The sequence below is a fragment of the Nuphar pumila genome, chromosome 13, assembly GCF_984573655.1.
Source record: "Nuphar pumila chromosome 13, dmNupPumi1.hap1.1, whole genome shotgun sequence".
Taxonomy (NCBI): domain Eukaryota; kingdom Viridiplantae; phylum Streptophyta; class Magnoliopsida; order Nymphaeales; family Nymphaeaceae; genus Nuphar; species Nuphar pumila.
The window spans coordinates 67,400,880-67,418,387 of record NC_143261.1 but is presented as its reverse complement, the minus strand read 5'-3'; the positions used below and the strand labels follow the sequence as shown (position 1 = coordinate 67,418,387).

Sequence of the window (17,508 nt, the reverse complement as noted above, 5' to 3'; positions counted from 1 at the left end):
ATGCTATAATCACATATAAAGTTTTTTTGCCTGCCTTAGAGCACATATGAGCATGCTATAATCACATATTCAGTTTTTTGACTGCCTAAGAACACATATGAGCATGTTATAATCACATATTCAGTTTTTTGACTGCCTTAGCGCACATATGAGCATGATAGAATCACATATAGAGTTTTTTTATTGCCTTAGAGCACATATGAGCATGCTATAATAACATATAGAGTTTTTTTATTACCTTAGAGCACATATGAACATGCTATAATCACATATAAAGTTTTTTTGTCTGCCTTAGAGCACATATGAGCATGCTATAATCACATATTCAGTTTTTTGACTGCCTAAGAACACATATGAGCATGTTATAATCACATATTCAGTTTTTTGACTACCTTAAAACACATATGAGCATGCACAAATCACATATAGAGTTTTTTTACTGCCTTAGAACATATATCATTTATGATAGAATCACATATAAATTTTTTTGCTTTGCCTGCCTTAGAGCACATATGAGCATGCTATAATCACATATTCAATTTTTTGACTGCCTTAGCACACATACGAGCATGATCGAATCACATATATAGTTTTTTGCCTGCCTTAAAGCACATCTGAGCATGGTAGAATCACATATAGTGTTTTTCTAGCTGCCTTAGAACACATATGAACATGCTATAATCACATATTCAATTTTTTGACTGCCTTAGCACACATATGAGCATGATAGAATCACATATATATATATATAACTTTTTGTCTGCCTTAGAGCACATATGAGCATGATAGAATCACATTTAGAGTTTTTTTATTGCGAGCACATGATAGAATCACATATAGTGTGTAATTTATTTCATTATATTTTGTTTATCAATACTGACTGTTCTTTTCTTGTGTAGGCTGCTAGCGATAATCAACGTAGTGGAGCTGAAGGGACAGATAAAGACAATGAACAAGAAGACACACAAAATCTTGGCGATGATTAGAGAACTGTGTTGAAGAAGTTCTATTTTTTTATGTTTCCTAATTGTAATTGTTGAATTATAAATAATTAAACTTGTTAATTTTAAGGTGGAATGATTAATTGTTGTAGATTCTTGTTATAAGAATTTTTTTGTGTGGTTTGTTTTTTATTTACAGGAAATATAAATTGTACAAAAAATATAAATTGTACAGTTCTCGGTATTTAATTTTCAAATAATTTTTTTTATTTTTTTTTCGTGTTTGCGACAGATTAGCGACGGAACCATCCATCGCTATTCATATAAATCTAGCCACGGCATAGCGACGGAAGTAAATCCGTCGCCAAGCCGTGGTCGCTGTTTAGTACCGGCGGATTGGCGACGGAATATAGCGCTCGTTAGCTGGCGACAGAATAATTCTGTCGCCAGTTAGCGTCGAAATATTCGCGACGTAAACATACCGTCGCCTCGTTGTCGCTAATCTGTCGCTAACATGTGTAGCGACGGATTAGCGACGGAATGTGGTTGTCACTAATCTACTGCTTTGTTGTAGTGGTGTGTGTGTGTGGAAGGAAGATCGTCCAACCAAAGAAAGGCCCAAAATTTGAGCATCTCATCGATTGGACCTCATATACTTTTGTTCTTTATAGTTTCTTTAGTAAGAAATATGCTTTACACAAACTTAGGACATATAGGCATATTTTTCGAAATGTGAAAAATCGATGGCTCATAATGCAATTAAATTTTTTAGATACAAAGTATTGTGGGCTGTTGATTTTTAGCACTTTCAAAAAATATCTAAATATTGAAAATTTATAATCTAAAACATGCCACTCATTATGAATGATAAAAATCTAATATGTAAAGTCCAATTGATAAAAAACTTGATCGTTAGAGAAGGAACGCCATCAATTATAATCGGTTGCAAATTTTGGACCTTCATTTGGTTGGTTGGATGGTCCCTGTTTTTCCTATATATATACAGTTAGATCGATAAAAAACACAATCATTAGAGAATTAGAGAAGGAACATCATTAATTATCATTGATTCTAGATTTTAGACCTTTGGTTGAGCAGAGTCCTCCTTCCTTTTATATATATATATATATATATATATATATATATATATATATATATATATATATATATATATATATATATATATATATATATATATATATATATATATATATATATATAAAAGCGTGCACACAAACACAGTTTAGGCCTTGCGGTAAGGGACACCCCCAAAAAAATACAGAAAAGGACAAATATGTACACTTGAAATATATGTGCCAACTAGTATGATAGTCACACGTTATTCTTATGATTTTCTTGGCAAGAGAAAATATCAATGTAATTGATTTTTTTTAGAGAATAATTGCAATAAATTTGATATATTTATACTTGAAATTTCAAGAAAAAATAATGAAAACATGAAAAATCTACAAAAGCTATATAATGTTTATGATAATCACGTGCTAAAATAGCCAATTATCTAAAGTAAACAATATTTTCATTTTCTTGCAATTTCTGATATTTCCTTAACATGCCAAAATGCTTTCATTGTTCTTTCAAATGCAAAGAAACTTTGAATGCCACATTAGTATGCCAGAAAGGAAAAAATAAAAAAGAAAATACAAGTAAAATGCTTAACTTATTAAAGTCTATTGGGGGTGATTGTTTCCTTTTCCTCAGCCACATTTTCGGTCACCCAAAAAAGTAAGATTTCCATTCCATGGAATGTCCTTTCCTTGCCATCAACCAAACACTAGGTTTCTTTAAGAATTTAGTATTTGGTTAAGGTAAATTATTAGGGCCTCACTCGATTGGCTTGGATCTGAGGTCCTCTAATAATTTAAAGCTGGGGTTGAAATCTAGTGTTTGTTTGTTTGTTTGAGAGAGAGAGAGAGAGAGAGAGAGAGAGAGAGAGAGAGAGAGAGAGAGAGAGTTCATTTTTCCAATGTCATTCTCCTGAGGGGGTTTGGCATAGTGGGATGGGGCCTAGATCATCACTAAACAGATGGTCTGAGTTCAAATCTCATGAGCATCAACTCCTTGCACGTTAAGCCTAAGCAAGGTGGATTCCCTGGGGGCGATGGGTGTGCTACGGTTTTAGGCTGCTCTGGGGAAGCGACCATAAGTTTGGCAGGCATAATTAAGTCCAGCGCGGCTACGTCTTTTACTCTGATGGTGGTTTCTCCGTCCTTCACGAAAAGAGAATCATGTCTGTCTTTCTTGAGTAGGAAAAACTTTGCAATGAATTGGAAAAATTGTTCATAATGAAAACATCGTAAGCCTCAGTGAATTTAACTTTAAAAACAAACAAACAAAAACACTAAGAAAAATTCAAAAGCATGTTAACATTACGATAAGCTCTTTAAATTTTAGAAAAATGTGATACTTTAAAAATATCGTGATTTTATGATTAAAAACGGTAAGGTTCCTTTGCAGAATAGGCTGAGTCTAGTTTGACCTAGCTAAGGCTTACCCGAATAGAGGCTGGGTCAAGCAAGAGAGAGAGATTCATCGTTTGAATTCTCCGTTTGACTCGAGGGTAAAATTGGAAAAGCACGTTTCATAAGGTTTTACTTTGTTCGTTCTATCCAAGCAACCCAAAAATCTGACTAAAGATCACGTGGGTCTGAATCTTTGACCATCTGACCCGGTAGCCAGTAATCAGTTGGTCCGACCCAGTGGTACTCTTTAACCTACTAAACTTAACTCAAGGGTTGACTGACCTGTCCACCTCTGCATTCAGTTAATGCAGTAGGGCAAGTCTTAATGGATCTAAGCTGGGACTCAGCAGATCCAAATAATCATGACCTGAATCTTCACCCCACATAATACCGTTAATCAACTCCACTAGTTGGGCCCAAGCCTAACCCATCTTGAATCCTACCCTCATACACAGATGGGCCAAACTAGACTCATATTGAGATCCTAGGAAAACAATATATAGGCCAGATCCAGGTCTGGATACCGATATGGATCCAAGTTAGAAATCTGACCCTACCTACAGACACCCAACCGATCTGACTGGACCTGTGGCCTACTCCTACTCATATCAACGACATGCCCAGACTGATTGGACCATGGGCCAGATCTTGATCCTGAAAACCGAATTAAACATGTACAAGTTGGTTTATTTAGTGATGCAAACAGGACCGATTCGGTTCGGTTCGGATGTTAGACATTATTTGATCTGACCCAATCGGGAATTGCCAAATATTTTAAAAAAAAATCGTGGCTGGACATGGATTCCGGTGAGAAAAGCTTATAACAAATTCGGATCTGCATCAATTTCGCTGTCCCCGTTCACTGACCGCGTATCCCCACGCTGAAAATAAGGGTGCAAATAATGGATTAGGTTCGGTGGACCTCCAATCTGGGTCCATTCATATAATTTTCAGATTAGATCTCAAAATAAAGTCCTATTCAGATGAACTTACCTGTTAGATCTGTGTCTAATTCCAGATTAAATCCTGCCCATTCATGCTTTTCACAAACTTTTTTGGCCGGATCCAATATTACAACATAAACTTAAGAAATGGATTCAACTCTAATTATTGGATCTATTTCAGGCTCATGATTAGATGGAGACTTTTTTTTTTTTAGGCAAAATTGAACCACGACGATTCAACAAAGAACAAAACATAACCAAAAAGGTCTGTGAGTAAGAACCCTTTCCTTCACTTATTCAATGAACAGATATAATAACTAAGAATCCATAGAAATATTTGTATTGGATCGATTATGATTCAATGTGAAGTTTGCCCGCACACATATGACCAGCTGGTTGAGAGCTTAGGACCAAGGATCCCTAATCTGAATCCAAAATAACATAAACCGAACCAACCATATAATGACAGTACGTTTGAATAGTTTGATTTCAACCTCGGGTTTGAGATCTGAGAAATAGAGGTGCACAATCTTTAGTCGTCGGGCTAGAGATAATTAAGTGAATCTAGGGATGCAAAATGGGTCGGATCTAGGATGGAGGTTTTGGAATTATTGGTTGTTTTGGATCCAACTCCTGTGCTGTGTATCCGAATCATTTGCATCCCCTACGTTAATCTCTATTGAGAATTTGAGATATGAATCTTGGATATTTAATATTAGAGGGACCTAAGATCAGCGTTTGTTTACATTGAATTTTGGCACTGTTCTATGATAGATTCAATAATAACCCTAATAATATGAATATATAAAAGGCCTACCTGATGGGCGGGGTCCTGTGTCAAGCGGAAGGCCCGAGATCAAATCCCACTGGCGCATGGGGCTGCCCTTGCTTTATCAAAGTTGGGTCACGTAAGGCTGGGTGATCGTATCCTCAACGTAGAGTTTTACCTCTCAAAGAGGCGGGGGCCCCATTAAGTGACCCAGTTCCCAAGAGTCCTTTTTCATCATTAAAAAAAAAAAATCTGAATAAGCTGCATTAACCCTAATAAATCACACACAAAAAGAAAAAAAAACTTGTGAGAAGCTATGCCACCGTGCCGTACCATATTCAGTGCGTGCCGTGAGTGACACGAGTCAAACACATTATGACACGCTGACATGTCCCTAGACATTAGCTTTCAAAAATGTTTAATGATATTTAAAATATTATACTTTTAGACATTAAATCTATTTTTTTCCTAATTTTAAAAAATTAGGAATTGCTTTGCCATTCTTATTTTTCAAAAGTTGAACTCTTTAGTCGAGCTGTGAGTCACGCGTTGAGTCGTACCCGTATCGTATCTTTGTGAAGTAGGTAGGAAAAGGGCTTCATAGGCCGGATCCAAGTCATACCGGGTCTGGATCAACCCCGACAGCAACGGGGTCCAAGTGAGGATCCTCTCGAAGACTCGCAGTAAATAAAATTGGCACCGGAGAACAGGGACACGATTGTCCCTCGTTGGACACAGCTGTAAACACAGAAGGGGCGAGGCCATATGTGGCTCGCTGAGCCCTTAAGATCTCGCCGCGTGTCCTTCAAGGGCAGGTCCCCAGAATCTTTCCGAGTCAAAGTACGAGAATAGGCCCCCTAAGATTCGGTTTGAATCAGACCTCACCAAAATGATAAATCTACCCTCAATATTACGTTTTATTCCTACAAACTTATTCTTATTTTCTGGACATATCAAATGATATCTAGGGATACTTCTGTTATTTTGGTATGAGGCAATCCAGGCATCGTACTGTGCATCGACGGTCTTGGGGTTTGACTCGAGAGTTGACGAAAAAGAAGAACCAGAGAAGGATATTTTGGGAAATGAGATTATTTATTTATTTATTTATTATTATTATTATACCGCGGGAAGTCCGAGAGGATCTCGATGGCAGCCAACAAATTTAGCGGGAAATAAGATTTGGCCTCATTCGCAAGTAAATAACGGAAATGCCCCCTTTCATTAGAAGCCATGCCCCGAGGGTGTCATGAAATGACTATGATGTCCTTTATTTGTTTGCCCCCTTTTCGAACGAAAGGGTTAAGGGTCATTGCATGAATGACTTTAGTGTCCTTGTAGTTGCACATTGTTTTGATTGCTCTCCAACGGTAAGACAAAAAACACTAACATGTATTACATTTTTTTTTCTAGTTCATTCTTTTATATATATACATATAGTTAGATTGAGTTAATATAGTTTGGGCTCATAAATTTTTAATTAGATATTACGTATATTGATGGACGTTAACATTAAAGCTATACCACCCATTGGTACTACTAAATGAAATGATCTTATCAATGCTCATGAATGAGAAATCTTAGTTCAAAGAAAATGCAATTTGGTGCTATCAACTACTTTGCTTTGGAGACGAGTTGGATTATATAAAATATGTGTCCTCAATATATCTATATCATAATTGGATCTTATAGTTGATGTTGCGATAACTTTGATCACAAATAGTTACCAAAATAGTGATACATTTTTTATCAAATATGTAGCACATCATTCTTGTGATTTATGTGACATAGACATGCCCAAAAAGATATTGAACACCATTTTGGTATAGTTACCAATTAGGAACAGTACATAAGCCTTTAGTGACATATAAATATTTTTTGAGAATAAGGTGTCTCATTAGTCTTCAGTCGCTCGCAGTTTTTGAAGATTGAAGTGAGAGATCGTCTCAACTTATGCAGTAAGTTCAAGATACATCTGAATCAGTGGTTAGTGACTTTTGAAAAAAAATTGATTACAAACCATTCTTTTTGAAATCCGTACACTAGTAATTTGAGGTAATTAAAATATACATGACATAATAAACCCTCAAATGATCTCAGTTGTACGACAACTAGTGGCCTATAAGTACTTTTAGAATTAATAAATATTGAAACAAAAGCTCTTATATTTGAATAACTACTTGAAAAAAAGTTGACAATATTATTGTTATTAAATGCATGAGTTATTTCAGTCTCATTACCATCAAAGCTCTATCATGTCGATGTAGTTTTTACTCGTCATTACGGTTCTTAAATATCAAATTTCTTGCTTTTATATTTTTTTGACAAAATTGCTGAATCAATTAAGGCATATAGAGTGGATCATATTCAACAAACTATTTTATAAACTTCAAAAATTTAACAATGAACATTTATCATAGTCGCTCTGGATACACAAAAAATTCTATAAACCAAGTTCATAGAACATACTATTATCATCAAACTTAAATTCCATGTCACTATCATGAGATAAACCTTAAAACTCCCCAAACTTTTGCATCTCGATCACTTGTGATCAATGGAGCCATTACCATGTGTTTATGCCAATTATTATTATTTGATTAAACTCAAAATTAAAGGTAAAAATCTGAATTTGCCACTCTAATTAACTCTACCAATTACAACATAAGTATTTCACCAAGAAATGCAAAAAGGATAATGCAGTCATATGATGAGAGTTGAAGGCAATTTTGTTATTTTAGCCTCTACGTTTTGGCTATTTTGCAAACAGTCAGGGGTATTTGGGTTATTTTAAGGCAGCCATACCAACATAAGAAGGGTAGGGACTAGGGAGTGTAGGAGTGTAGTATCAGACTGGCTTTGCCGGCTGTGATAACGACGACGAGACGCCTATTTCCCGGCGACCGGAAAAAGAGATCCGATTGTTTCAGGCCAAACCATTCCGCCAACGACGTATAAATCGCTGGATAACTGATTTTCCGGTCGGCATGGCGGTGCTGGGCTCGCCGGAAAACCGAAGAGCATGAGGAGAGGTGGAGGTGATAGGATAGTCTCGGAGCCATGTCTCTCCAGAATCTCTTGTGCAGAGAGGATGCGAGCTTCGTCGACTCGGACGAATGCGCCTTCCTCCCTCCGGAGGCCGATTTTCTGGCTGCCGGAGATGACGACGAGGACGAATCGATCGCCGTGTTTCTCGGATTCGAGGGCGAGTTCTTGCCGGAGATCGGTTTTCCGGCGAGCCTGAGGAGCCGCCCGCTTGACGTCTCCGCCCGGCGGGAGGCCGTCGATTGGATCCTCGAGGTAAAAACGATAACCGCTTCTCCTCCCTCCGTTTGTTTCCGTCCGGCGTTAGGTGACCGGAATCCTGTGTATTGCAGGTTCGCTCGTACTACGGTTTCAGGCCGCTAACGGTGCATCTGGCCGTTAACTACATGAACCGCTTCTTGTCCGTTCACTGCTTGCCGGTAATCATCTCGGTCGCTCGCTCTCTGATCTCGAATCGGCGATTAACGTAAAAAAATCGGCTTCTCAACTATCTTCTTCATCTTCTTCCTTTTTTTAGTGTATATTTTCCCGTAGTTGGCGATTAATAGAAAAAAGTCGTCTCGCTCTCCTTTTTCCTTCGTTATTTTACTGTTTTCATCGTCGGTTTTTGCAATTGACGATCTGTAATTAATTGAAAAGATCGGCTTTTTCTCATTTCTCTTCATTTTTTAAAAATTTTAGTCGTGATCGTTGTTGTTGGTATTTCATTGGGCGATTTGATTAGAAAAAAATGGTCATTCTTTTCCCTTCGGTCTTGGATCGTAGTCTTCGGCGAGTGTGTCAAAAAATGGGGCACCGTACTCTGTTTCTTTTTGTCCGTTTTTAATCGTTGGTGCCGAATCTATGTTAAAATCGTCGTCAATGTTACTACTTTCCAGTTTTCTGTCGTCGTTATTAATCTCAAAGAGATTCCTAATCGGCGATTGTAAACCAAAAAAATCGGCCAATCTTTCCTATCGTTTTGGGTAACGGAAAATATCGTCGCCGTTTTAAAAGGTCTCTTTTAAGAACATTATATTTTGCTTTTAAAATCGTGACTATTTCCACTTTTAGTTTCTATGTTCGTGCGCCAGCACCTGCTTACTGCTTACCACAATTGTTTAGGAATTTTCTTTCAGAATTTTGCAGAGAGAAGAAAATTGTTATTTTTATAATAACCACTTTATCCTTCTGGTTTGATGAAAATGCCAATACCGGAGAGTATTTTCCATAATCCAAATATGGTGAACGGATTTCACACTTCGAGGGTTTTTTAATCTCGAAGATGACGGTAATGTCCCTAGAATGAACGATTGTAAATGAATACGTAAGTTGTAATGCTGTATTTAGTAAAAAAAGATGAAAGACTTGGTCGTCATTGTGAGAAATAATTGGGGATATCTGGACCACATGTGGGAAATTTTTTGTGTTTTTTCCTTCCAACTTGTTTGGTAAAAAGAGTTGGATCGAATTTTTTCGGGAGTCGGTTGGCGTTGAAACTGTGGACTCGGAGCATAAGAGACTCGGCCGAATTTTCTTTATTGATGGGTATGCAACCAAGGAAATGTTTGAGTTGGAATGTCTCGTGTCCTAATCCGAGTCGGAGTTTTTCCTGACTCGTTAGGCTGCGTGGGAAAATTTGTGTGTTTTCCTTCCAACTTGTTTGGCAAAAAGTCTTGGATTGAATTTTTTTCGGCATCAGGGTTGGTGTTGAAACTGTGAAGGACTCGGAGCATAAGAGACTCGGTCGAGTCTACTTTTTTGATGGGTATGCAACCAAGGAAATGTTTGAGTTGAAATGACTCGTGTCCTAATCCGAGTCCGAATTATTCCCTACTCATTACATTAGGCTGAACGTTGCAACAGTTGGGTTATCTTTGTCTGTGAACAGTTTTTAGTTATTTCAGATTGTCACGTCCTGGAAAGGTTTATCTCTCTGTACTTACTGAAAGTGATTAAGGGTATATGCGTAACTCTCCATAAAAAAATGTGTTAAAGAGATGAATGGGGGTTTGTGCATTCTCTGCAATTCTGCCGCACGTCTGCAAAGCCAACCATGCGCTGTTGATTAGGTTGACTTTTTCTCTCTCTAGACTTTTTTTGTGACTCCTTTGTCTAATGCTGCATTTTCTGCAACGTGGAGATCTACCACGTTTGGGTTCCTCTTTTGGATGGAAGGTTGCCTTTTGAGGAGTCTTGGATGGTGACAAGAAAACTATGGCCTTCTTGGTCATAAAACCGTATTTGGTGATGGGTGGTGCTCTTGTTAAATAGTGGAAAAACAGTGACAGATATAAAAAGGAAATGTGGTTTCCTGTAGTTTTTGCTTTCTGCATGAGTGCAATAAAATAAATAAGCATTTGCATTCATGCAGTACAGATGGGTATCTTCAGTCTTGGTATATGTGATGGTCATTTGTTTTGCTTTATCTTGTTTCTCTTCAATGTTAAAAAAAGTATCTTTCTGCAGTTTTGGTAATTCTTAAATGTCATCTCCATTTTTCATGCTTGCTTTATGTAGAAGTACTGTCATTTTTGTTGGTTTGTGTTGCTGTTCGCTTATATTTTAGGTAAGCTAGCCATTTTGGTTAAATCAGGACGGTATTATGTCTGATTATTCTTGCATTTTTAAAACCAACACATGGTGCCCGATTGGCGCATTCTTCTTGATTAGTTTATTGTTATGGTTTAGTGGGCAGTAGCCTACTAGATGAAATGGTTGGTTGGACCCACCATTCATGATCTGTTTTTGGCATTGATTGAGCACTCCTAGGCCCCTGGGCTGTATAGCCCTTCTTTTTCAACTTTTTGAGTGTGGGAGTTAAAGTTTTAAACCTAAAAGCCCCTGGATGGAATCTTTACCTTTTACCTCTTAAAAAAAATGGAGAAAAGTTTCTTTGCTGTGAATCTAAGATCCGTGGTTAAGAAAGGCTTTTTTTTTCTTTTCCAATTGGCAAAGTTGGGATTTGAATCATTTTTCTAGGATGTGCAACACTTGGCTCAGTTTGGCTTAAGTGGATATTACTATTCTTTGTGTGATGATCTTCTTGTCTTGCTTTTTTACCATGCAAATTTACTGCTTTTGTTTTTCAGCAAGCAAATGGGTGGCCAATTCAACTGTTATCAGTAGCTTGCTTGTCATTGGCTGCTAAAATGGAGGAAACAGTAGTCCCTTCTCTAATAGACTTACAGGTAATTCCCGCACAATTTTACTGAATCCCTTTTGCTTCAGTGTTCTTTGAATCACTCTTCAATCCTCCCGTTTCTTACAGGTTGGGCATGCAAGATTCATCTTTGAACCCCGCACCATTTGCAGAATGGAGCTCATGATCCTGACTAAACTGAACTGGAAACTGCGCTCCGTGACGCCCTTCACTTTCATCGACTCGTTTGCTCGCAAGATCGATCCGAGCCGGTTGTTCACCAGATTCCTTGTATCTCGAGCGAACAAGCTAATTCTTGATACAATTCGAGGTAGTTCTCGCATAACATCTGGTACTTGTGTCTTTGTGAATTCTTTTATTTGTGTTCCGTACCAGGATAATCATCCTTTGGCCCCATGAAAAAGAAAGTGTTTGTAACCTCTGTTTGAGGCCAAGAAAATAGTACCAACAAGGCACAACCAACCATCTTACCCAGTGGAAGAATACATTACATATGGTTGGTTGTTTTTTTTAATTCAAGTGATTGTCTTTCATTAAGTCTTTAGCCCTGGAAATTAATTATATATTTAACCACAGGCACTAGGTTTATAAGAAAATCATCTTGGTTATTTGATCACTGAATCCTTCTTATTAATGCACTCAATCAATTCTGCTGATCTTAATTATTGTGTTGTCATAAAGTCATTGATTTTGCGGATTTCCTGCCATCGTCGATTGCCGCCGCCGCCGTACTTTGTTCAGCCGACGATATCCCAGATCTTGCTAAGGTTGATCATGGAAGTGCTGCAGCTTGGTACACCGGGATGGACAGGGTAAGGCTACAAGTTGTAAAGTACCATTCTTGTATGGTGTTATTGTTATGGGGGGCTAAGGAAAGGAAAAAAAGAATTGCACCAATCCAACCCATTTTCCAAAATAAAGAAAACAAGAGAACTAAAGAACTGCGCTAACAGAGATAAAATTGTTGCACCATCATTGCTACAGGAAAGTATAAGCGATTGCTGTCGATTGATACAGCACAATCTGGCTGAAGATGACCTCAGAAAAGCATCCATAACCCCACCAAAACTCAGGGTAACAGTTCCTCACAGTCCTGTTACAGTGCTGGAGCGTAACGAAGGATCCTCTGCAGTTTCTTCTTCACCTTCTCATACTTCATCCAACAAACGGAGAAGATTGAAGTAAAGAGCAAAAGATAAGTGATGTTGGTAGTAAGAAGGCAAAAAACAAAAAAAAAAATGAAAGTAAAGATGGGATGACAGTGTAGATGTTGAGTGGTGCAGAACCCTAAGTATTTTTTTGTAGGGTTCTGAGGTTTGATAAAAAGGAATGTCTAGTTACTGATATCCTTCCGGGTGTTTTTTCCCCCTTGTTTATTTATAGCGGGTTGGTTCCTTTGGGCTTGGATTTTTATTATTTATATGTTTTCATCTTAAGGGGTTGAATTGGGGCAGCGAGGGTTGATGAATTCAAGGGTGGCATTAAATTGTCTGAGGAAGAAAGGGAAAGATGGGGTCCCCCATGTTGGAGTTGCAAAGACAGAAGGGAGAAGGGTTTGGTTGGGAAAGCTTGGTTTATTGAGTCATGATGGGCAGACAGCCTCCCCCACTCACCTACCATCAATGCATTATGGCTGTTTGCTGATTGAAGAGTGAAGAGTGTGATTGATTTTTTATTCATTTTAATGCAATTTCGTTTTTTTGTCATAATATCAATTAATGAGTTATATTGTTTTCTTATGATACCCTGAATGATGATGTCAATGATGATCATGGGTGACAATATCTTTTCTTTGCTTTCAAAAAGGTTAGATTGGCTATTCTCGCAAAGTTTCATAGTGACCAATCTGTAAGGGAAGTTAATCATGCTTCTATTAGTGGAATCATTGGGGCTTTACCCTCTTAGGGGGGATCTACAGTGATAGGTGAATCCATTTTGTTTTCTCATATATATACATATTTATATTTATATATATATATATATATAGAGAGAGAGATCCTTTAAAGAAATAAAATAATGAGATTTTTGTGAATATTAAAAAAAAATTATTTTAGTTAGTGCTTTAGTTTTCATACGCCAAACTTGATTTATTGAGTTAATTTTTGTTTTTGTAAGGTTTATTTTACTGTAAAAGAATAAAGAAAAGAAAAAATCTAACTTTTTCTTCTAAACAAGGTCGGATGATCTAGACAAAAATGTAAATGCGATGACACTACAACCAAAAAGGTTGTCTCTTTCACTATTACAACACACATCAAAGGTGCACCAGACCATCCTTTAGATTAGACTGGATTTTCAATAGAAAGTATACATTGCAGACAGCAGTGAAACAATTAAGTAATGATAGCACCTTAAAAGCAAAGAAAAAAGAAAAGAAAAATAACCAGAAGGCTATTGTTTACAATTCTCATTTTTTTTTCTTTGGTGATTCTACTTAGAGTTATAGCACCAAGACTAACTGCAATGAAGCATCCTACTTTTAGCATCATTGAAAGCACATTTTATTTTTCATTGTTAAAACTAATTGATTTTTTAGAGGTAACTTTCCTATTGCAAGGATACAATCTCGGGTGTCCAAATTCATGACTTTGAGCTTTCCAAACAGGCACATATATAAAAATTGAGAGAGAGAGAGAGAGCATCAAATTCGTATCGTAAGATAGATAATTGCAATAGACAAATCTCTCTCTCTCTCTCTCTCTGCTGACTGAGTCTAACATCAAATTCATAATGAATGATCTAACCTCATCTGCATGGGCATCCCCATAAAAAAAACATTAAGCTCTATTTTTATTCTCCTAAAAGCATTTTTATGTCAAAAAGCAGCTGCGAGGTGTCATTTTCTGTAAACATCACCAGTTTGGCTTTCCTGTTTTTAGTATTATTTCCTCAGTCTCTCAAAGCAAAGCAATGTTCTGTGGGGACTGTGTACCTATTATCTTTATTCATGTGAAGACAAATTTAAAACTTTATCTAACTCGTCGTTTCCTTTGATGCAAGTGTTAACTAAGTTCCTCCCATTCCTCAAAGATCGGTTCCCCTCTACTGCCAGCCACCTCATTATAAGGAAACATGTTGGGGGTAGCTAGAAATTCAACATTTAATATGGGAACTTGTTTTCATTAAAATGAACTATTTTTTTTCTACATTTCTTTATGAATTATAGTCCAAAGAGAAATATGACGCATCTACATTCTTGATCCATGAAATCATCACTAGGGACCTACAAATCTACACCATACATCTCTTGCATGGATGATGATGAGGCACACGTGTAGGGGATAAGAACAAATGAAAAAGAAATAACAATAGACAAAAAATCTAGGATATTGGATGTTAGGCAGACTTGACATGACAGACATTGAAGCCAACAAGAAGCAGAACAGCTTGAGATTATGGTCTCATTGTTGTATGCAGTAGTAACTGGTTTTCCAAAATTAACACTTAGTTGTTGAAATCCTTTTTTTATCCCCTGGTTCTTTAAAAGCAAGTGCATGTCGGTGGGTGATGGCACCTTTTAATGGCTCTTTAGATGTAGACATCTCATTTTTGCAAATCTTACCCAAGAACAACCATGAGGCTTACACCTGTTTAAGATTATGCAAGTATATATATATATATATATATATATATATATATATATATATATATATATATATATATATATATATATATATATATATATAAGTAAAATTTTTAGCTTGAATATTTATGAAAATGGTAAACCATCGATTTTCAAACTTTATAAGAACATACCACGTGTCAGGGATCGGATGATCCAAGATTTCATTCCTATAAAATCAAACATGTAGAACACATCAGTACAGTCTGATGTTAGAAAAACAGAAGAAAAAACCTCAGAAACCCGATAGGTATGGAACTAAGTAGGCATTTACACATGCAGCTGTGTTTTTTTTGGACATTTAGAAGCTGAAACAATATATACATAGAAAATATTGGCAACATTCGTGAGTTCTAAACCTCCTAGTTAAAACTCATAGGGGTAGATCATTTTGCCCAAAGTTGATATCATGGATGTGTTAGCGTGGTCTTGTCATACTTTTGATGTAAAAATAATGTTTTTTGAGGATTGAAAATTTGGTGCATTATACACCACTGATTTTTTAACCCTTGAAAAATCTAAATGTCAATAAAACATGATCCAAGGGGTTTCTGGTAAATCAAACATTAGATCATATTTAGAGGGTCATCTGAAAAAAAAGAGTTTGGACAAAATATATATATCTATATCTCTCTCTCTATATATATAATATAAGGTAAATAATAGCTACTAATGAAGGTACGGAACTAAGAAATCATAGGTGCAAGTTGTATCGACCCAATCCAATTACATAGATGTGTTCAGCATCGTTTGTTTGCTAAGGATCAAGCCTTTCTGTTCTGATGTAAAAATGTGATATTTTGAGTTATTAGATTTTAAAATATTGTGGGCCGTTGATTTTTTGACACCTTTAAAAACTGAATTACTTGCCATAATCACATGATTCAAAACAAGTTTCCTACTAAATAAACCATGTAGATCACATCCCTAACATTTGATATACAAAAAATTAGATATTTTTTGAAGAAAAGAGTGATTTCTAATAATTAGTTCTTTACATTAGTTGCCAATATTAACTCATATATATATAGTGATAGCCGTAGGTGCGCAGCCATCACAGGCGCAAAAGACACTGAAAAAATGATAAAACACGCTTTTTATATGTTGTAGAGTTTTTAGCGGTTTTTGACCGCCGCTAAAGGTCCCTTTTTCCGCTGGGACCTTTAGCACCGGTCGAGAGCTGTAAAGTTTTTTTTTTTCTTCGATTTCATGCTGAAACAATATGTTTTTCGTGGACGCTCAGCAGCATTGCACTCGAGGTTTCTCTCTTATTGATTGCGCATCTCTCTCTCTCTCTCTCTCTCTCTCTCTCTCTATATATATATATATATATATATAGGTCCAGTAAAGTACCATATTAACACAATAACAACAAAAAGTCTAAAACTTAAACTCATTTTTCTTTTTTTGGGCTACACATATGCACTACCGTTAACAATTGTGTTTGAATGTGGGATATTACGTCCTATGGCTAAGCCATGAAAGTTTTGGCATGTGGGTCCTATTAAGACACTGGGTGGTTATTTCTTTTTTCTTCTTTCACAAGAAAATCAAGATACTTGGTGGTGGATGATTCATGAGGTTGATTGTCAGCTAATGCCTTACTTTTTTTTACAACAGTGAGAAGCTTCCAACAAAATATTTTATCTCGCTATATATTTGAAAAGAAAGGCCAAAAGGCGAGACATGGTCCCCTCCAAACGATGTGGCCAAATCTCAGCTTGATTACCAAAAAGAGAATGTATTATTATGTCAACAATCCTTTGTTTGAATCTCAAATTGCATCATTGTTGCCTTTGGGCTTAATCATTTTATATTATTAACATAAAGATAAATTTTCGAAAAACACACCTAAGTTTTTGATAATGATATACACACATTCAAATTTATGCTCTGTTATTCAAAAAAAGATTTCCATCAATGTAACTTAGGTAATCATTAACTCAAGTTGAGTTGATAGGATAAAGGGATTGCCTTAAAGTTTTGGCAATAATAAAAGGAACACCTAATTTTTGGTAATTTCAGTATACATTTAGTGGCAACATTGACACAAACCAACCACGGGTTTTTTAATTGACCATAAAAAGTTTAGGTGCTTATTTAACAATACCAAAACCCTACCGGAGCTTTTGATTATGACCCACAGTTTAGGTGCATTTTGAACATTTTTACTAACATAAATAATGGGAAAATTTCAAAGTAATGTTATTGCCGGACCATAAGTAAAACCTTTGTTTCTCACAAAGTGGGTGTAAAAGCAACCTCAAGATCTGTCCCAGAAAATAAAAGGGAAAACAACATTGCCAATAACCACCAACTTACAGTTTCATGAGAACCAGTTTAACCATTCCTTCTTTTCCATGGGCCAGCAGTTTAGTGTCAACAATCATTGCTTTCTGCATAATTTGCTAAGTAGGCAACACTTGGATTGCATGTTAGAGAAAAGTGACAATCTTGTCATCTTCATGCTAAGGCTAAAGTAGGTGATTGAAAATTGTATTTGCATCATTTGGAAAGAATTATGGCACAGCTGCCTGCCTCATAAAGTGACCACACTTAAAATAT

The 17,508-nt window shown here is 36.5% G+C and overlaps 1 protein-coding gene across 1 annotated transcript; it reads left to right on the top strand.

Annotated features, from left to right (window-relative positions):
* Positions 1–8,194: 8,194 nt before the first annotated feature.
* On the top strand, positions 8,195–11,720 carry LOC149818581 (cyclin-D2-1-like). The gene is made up of 4 exons (XM_089986251.1): positions 8,195–8,434; positions 8,512–8,598; positions 11,251–11,349; positions 11,430–11,720. The coding sequence occupies exons 1-4, from the start codon at positions 8,195–8,197 to the stop codon at positions 11,718–11,720; spliced, it is 717 nt and encodes a 238-aa protein (XP_089842377.1).
* Positions 11,721–17,508: the final 5,788 nt, after the last annotated feature.